General features: G+C 38.1%; 1 protein-coding gene across 1 annotated transcript in view; it reads right to left on the bottom strand.

Annotated features, from left to right (window-relative positions):
- Positions 1-653: 653 nt before the first annotated feature.
- Positions 654-6,172, bottom strand: part of LOC104619643 (E3 ubiquitin-protein ligase MIB1-like) — a gene marked incomplete at its 3' end in the record, with an annotated part of 19,893 nt that continues 14,374 nt past the window's right edge. The window contains exons 5-8 of the mRNA XM_010285591.1: positions 4,208-4,412; positions 2,448-2,631; positions 1,985-2,129; positions 654-787 (exon numbers count right to left, since the gene is read on the bottom strand). Of these exons, the coding sequence (XP_010283893.1) occupies positions 654-787; positions 1,985-2,129; positions 2,448-2,631; positions 4,208-4,412 (668 nt within the window). The remainder of the gene's footprint in view (positions 788-1,984; positions 2,130-2,447; positions 2,632-4,207; positions 4,413-6,172) is intronic.

The following is a 6,172-nucleotide window of genomic DNA, read 5'->3' as shown; positions in this document are numbered from 1 at the left end:
ACTCCATGTTTTGTATAATCTTGAGCTACAATTCAATCCTCAGAACTGATGAAGTTTAGTCTCTTACCTGCAAGAATTACTACTGCTGTAGTGAGAAAATCATCTGATTGTGATTGTAAAACATGTTCCCTGAACCAAGTTCTATAATTCTTAAGCATTTTCTTTTAGACTTTTCACTACTAGGTGATTAGACAAGTCAGAGAAAGGAATCTAACAGAGCAGATTAGATGATCTACCTTGTGAGTTAAAAAACCAAAACAAAACCCACAACTACAGCAAAAAAAAAAAAAAAAATCCCCCAAATCTACCCTCCTCCCTTCTATCCCCTTGAAACAAAAGAAGTTGAAGACTCTTCACTAATTGTGAGTGTTTTGTTCTCTGCCCCAACTCTGGCAGACAGAGGCTGGAAGATATTTTAATTCATGGCAGACAATAGAATACAAAATCTGTCCAGCAGAAAAGGGCGTAAAGCACTATTTTCACGCACCCTCCAACACATTTCATAGAACAACAAATGGGAGAAGAGACACTGGAACCAGCTGTACTACTTCTGTGCAGACACCCTAGTGACTGGCAAGGAGTATCTAGGACAGTGTCACTTCCTTTAGTATTACAGATCCCCAGAACAGGTCCTCCCAAAGCAGAACACTCACATCTACATCTGGTCTTTTCAGCAAGTCTTCCACTTTAGCAACATCTCCATTGGCAGCAGCTTTAACCAATTCTTCATTGAGATCTCCAGATTCTTGGGTTTCAAATAATTTCTTCAATAGCTGGGACAATCTCTCTATAATTATTAAACAAAGGACAATTCAGATTACAATTCTAATCACACAGGAACAGAAAAGTAACAGCTAAATTTGTCATGTTTCTAAAGGCATGTACACAGTAATACACAAACCACCATGAAATGGCAGCTGTAAGTTATTATTCAGTTCTGAGTAAGTGCTGCACCCCAATACCCTTTATAGTTGAGACTGTCACATCAGACACTTCAAAACAAAGTTGACTGAACCATAAATAGCTTGTCTACCACAAAATAGAGAAGGGTGGGGAGGAGGTAAAAACATGAATTTACATATTGATATAACAGGCTGCTTAGTCTTCTACCTTAACTTACGGTATATCCTGCTCTCTGTGATTTGAAACACTTAGTCATATTACTCTTCTAACTAGTTTTATGGCCACCGTGACTTTATCTTTACTGCAGAAAACTCACTGTATCTATGCCTCCCTAGGAAAAAGTCTATAAAACTACCTAGAAAGGTTTCTTGGCATTAAAGCAAGTATGTGAAGAGGAAAAAAACAACTAGCTATGAACAAAAAAAAAAGGAAAAACATTCTAGTTTAACTGATCTGTGAAATAGCCAACAACATAAAACACATCGGATAGTCTTTCTGCCTTGTTATCAGATGAATTAGAACAGGTTCAACAGAACTCAAATCTGATTACGTAGACACACACAAAAAAATCCCACTGTAATTAGTCACAGGATGTCTGACTAAATTTTAAGACAGAAATTTTAAGGAAAGAATATTATCCTGAGTAATTGCTTGCAACAGATCCCTCGCTTGTTTTTGCTATCCTACACCACCTATTAAACAAGGAGGATGTTGCTTGCTACAGTCAGTGACACTGTCTTCATGCCTTAGTCCCTATTCCAATCTAATGTCCCTTCCAATCATTTAAATTTTAAAGTCCTTAGAGCAGACCTCCAAAGACATACCTGCACTGTGGCCAAACAGAAACCCAAATTCGATTTGGAGTTTTTGTACCTTATCAGGGCAACAACAACTTCTCCATACAGACTGCAAGCTTTTTATTGTATCTTTCTTTAAGGTATAACATCAGTTAGCCAAACCCCAAGTCTGACTATTATTAACCTTACACACAAACTATGTACTAGTTAGTACTTATTAACATTTTTTGTGATTAACACAAATACTTGCTATACATACATTACTGGATATTCTTCAAACTTACCACCAGATGCATTACTTATAGCAGAACCTGCTGATGCCACCTTTGAGACAGCTGCTGGATTATAAGTCCAAGATGTCCCACAAACCTCTACTTTTAAGTCACTGTCTGAATAGATCTGCTGCACCCGACCAACTTTACCTAAAGTCTGCATTAAAGAAAATGTCAAATGCAAATAATGCTAAAAAGAAAATATTTCAAAATCTGAATGTTATAATGAGTCACAAATTTTACAAAGTCAGTTGTTTAACAGTACAGTCACTAATACCTTTAGCTAAATTTCATCAGGCTAAGCAGATTACTACATCTGAGCAAATATTACACTGTGTCTGATGAAATACACTTTCTCTACCTTAGAAGAAAAAAACACTTTGACTCCCACAACCTCCAGGTATTATTACCAACCATAACTAGAAATGTTATACAAGTTTTACAATGCTATGAATCCAAACATGTAACTACTTACTGGAAGCATTGCTTCAGCCCACTCTCCATGACCTCTCTGAAGAAGCTTGATTCGTTCTAAGTCATAACATACTTGAACAAGGTCACCCACTTGAAATTGAGAGGTACCTCCTTCTGCACCTTGAGCAGCATCTCCACTTCGGACAACATTGGCTTTTGTGAGAACAGCTGGATTAAACGTCCACCTAGACAATGAATCATTTAAAGTAGATTTTAAACGTGAAAAGTGAAATATATGTTTAAAAATTATCTGTTGGACAACATTCTGCTTGTATGCCTACAAACTTTAGGCAACTGGATACTACGGCATATTTGTTGTTAAACCTTTTTTTTGCCTATAAACTTGTCCGTGGCTCATTAGTTGAATATTTTCAGGGTAATCTTCAGAGATGTACCTTTGTAAAGCAATGAAGAAATAGTCTGCCTAAGGGGAAGAAAGTTGACAGCAATACAATAGCTCTGAGAGTAGCTATACAGTTTATTTTTCCAGTGAGAGGAGGAGATGACTTTGGTTGAAAAGAAGATCCAAGCTGTCTCACAAAGGACTGGACTGTAAGGAAAAAACACGGGAAGAACACGGGATTTTGCCCGCTCCCCGCCAAGTCAAAAGCTGTAACATTCAGTTATAAAAATACTCTTCAATCAACTGGATGTCCTAGACCCACCTCAATTTTTAACCAAACTATTCTAATTTGTACTATAAATTTTACTGATTTAGAGGTATTCAGCTGATTTTATGCCTAGTTATATTCTAACAGATAATATGGTGATCTCTCCTTTATGTGCCATTTGGTCTAGGGTTGACTTTTATTTAGCTATCTGATCTGAGAAGCATCAGATAATCTCTATAAAGTGCAAAGTCAGGGGGGAAACCACAACATCAAGCAGCTCCTCTTGCTGGCTCTGCAGCCATGACTGTAAGAAGAAAAGCCACTTGCAGCCCTTCAGCTTGTGACAGCTGGAAAAACAACTTTGTTTTGCATTACTTTGCAATATTAACAAACAGCATCTTGAGGGAAAGCCTGAATGAATAATGCACTGTTAATCTTTTCTGCACAAACTGGTCAGTCTCCAGATACAATGAAATCATATTCCATTCATCAGCTGCTTTTTAAAGATAAGCCCAATACTTGAGAGCAAGACAACACAAAACCTTGTGGACATATCAGCTCAGATGCAGCTGTAGAGCTCGGTTTGAATCCTGTTAGCATTAGATGCATCTCAAACTTCAAACCTAAACTGCTTGCAGGCAGTCATTTTGGCAACAGCTTCCCCAACACTTCCCATTCTTGGTATATATTTACATAAATTAACAACCCTTTGAATAAGAAAATGCTAGATATAGATAATGCCAAGGTCACTGTATTAGACAAGATCAACAACATAAAGTTTGTCACCTATCATCTTAACCCATTTTCCTGAAAACCCGCAATGCCTTGCTATTACCATTCCCCTTGAAACCATGGTATTTAAAAAAGAAATTACTGTTTAAAACACTACATTTTGGAAATAAGATAGCCCAGAATGTCATTTATTATTTTGGACTCAAATTTTCACCAAGTGAGAGAGGCAACAAACTTTTTTCCCCACTAAAACATCTTTAAAGGTAAGTCCTCGTCACACATTGTAGAAGGTATATAAAAATTCTCAAGAAAACAATAGATACAAAAGCACAACAGGAAGTCTCTAGCACCAAGTGATCATAAATGCTGAAGGCAAAAGAAGTTTCTGAGAATCAGTAATGAAGGCTATGTAACAAACCTGTTGCCACTTGGATATTGTACTACAATGTCATGATCCTCATCAATGCCACAAACTGTTCCAGTCGTTGTTAAAGTTTCAAACATGCCATCAGTCCATCCTCCATGACCATGCTGCAAAGACTGTACAATTTCCAAATCAAGGTCAATGTTTACAAGGTCACCTATTTGCAGCCCACCAGGGTTTCTGTTACCATTTTGCTCACCTGAAATGGAATAAGAAAACGTTCACATCAACACACTAATCTCTGAGAATCGATGTCTCTGCAACTGTAGCAGCCAATAGCTAAATAGGAGTGAATAAGTGAAAAACAACTCTGAACCTCTAGCTATGGCATTGTGTATTTCTTGTTCAGTTTTCAAGGTAAATAGCAATGACACTGCTAAATGCTAAATACTTCTAAAAGGCTCCACTATGGGCTCTAACTGGGATGGTAACAGCTATCATATGGTGTTAGGCATGTAGATATATAAAAACTCTGATAATTTTGAGAGTCATACAGAAAGTGCCATCTATCCACTCAGAGGCTGAAAAATAAGCAGAATGCCCACAGAAAGTGGTTTTGAATTTGGTCAGTCCTTGAATGTGGACAAAGCACTGCCAAAAGAATACCTCCAAAATGACCAACAATGAAAATCTTTAACCTTTTAACTGGGGAGATGATTACAAACAAAAAAAAAATTTGTAAATTTAAAATTAAAATGTTTTCCCTGAACAATGCCTGCTTTCAAAAGATGTGCCATAGCAAAAATTAATTAGCTGGAGGGAAATGGCATACGTTCACACACATCAAGCTGTGTTAACTGATGAGAGAACACACTTGTGGACCTGCTCACTGCCAGAACCAGAGGCTGGTATCTGCTGCCATCCACAGAACAGTGAAGAGTACAACTGCAGAAGTCATGGAGATTGAGTTCAATGACAACGTCAGTGGCAAAGGACAGGCTGTGCAGAGTTCCTTTAGTAGTATTGCTGTCTCTAAGGAGGATGGGGGGGAAATGTTTGTTTTCCCTCTTGCAAGCAAGAAGCAATAATGGAGAAAGGGTTCTCGCACTGTAACGATAAGGAAGCACAAACAAATAGCCTGACGCAGAGACAAAAACATTATTTGGAGGGAGATTGATTCAAGAGCCTGAAATCCACACCAGATGCTGGCAGCACTAGAAGTCTCCAGAGGACAGAATGGGTGAAGAAGAGAATCCAATACTACTGAAGAAGAAACTGCTGAGAAAGAAAACATACCTATGAATACGTGTTCATGTTCAATGGACTTTGACTTCTATGACCACCCAGTAACTTCTTTCTGTCCCTGTTCTTAGTTTAAAGAACCTATAGATGGAACGCTATTTTCAGTCTGCACCCTTCACAGTAAAACACACATAACATGGAAACTGCCACTTCTACAGAGGACAAAGTCAAAGATTATTTCTTCAGAAAAGCTACTGATACGGAACTCACTAAATAGAAAACTTAAGACAGCAAACATCTCAGACAGCCTTGATCAGACAGGGAACTCTAAGAAAGGAAGGGATATAGAACAGCAAAGAACTGTAGAAGCATTAGTTGGAGGAAAGGATCTCTAGAGGTCATCTGGTCTGATAGCGCACACAAAGCTGAACTAACAACCAGCTGAGGTCAGCTGTGGCTTTGCGTATCTGAGTCCTGAAAGCCCTGAAGGACTAATTCCACAACCTCTCCAAATAACTTTTTCCAGTGCTGCAATATAGAGCTGGAAATAAAAAAATAAAGAAAATTTCTTTAATATCTGACCTGAAACTCTCAAGTCACTTAAGGTAGCCTTAAGGCCACTACCTTTTATTATTTTCCTTTAATGCCATTTGCCACTAGCAAAATTTTGGTGACATCATTTTCGATCACCCTTCAAGTTGTTGTAGGTGGCTGGTCAACCTCCTTCTTACCAGACTGAACAAGCCCTGCTCCTCCTCCTTTCAAATCATGTCTTCT

Source organism: Phaethon lepturus, unplaced genomic scaffold (assembly GCF_000687285.1).
Source record: "Phaethon lepturus isolate BGI_N335 unplaced genomic scaffold, ASM68728v1 scaffold34654, whole genome shotgun sequence".
NCBI lineage: Eukaryota > Metazoa > Chordata > Aves > Phaethontiformes > Phaethontidae > Phaethon > Phaethon lepturus.
This window is presented reverse-complemented; position numbering and strand designations above follow the sequence as displayed.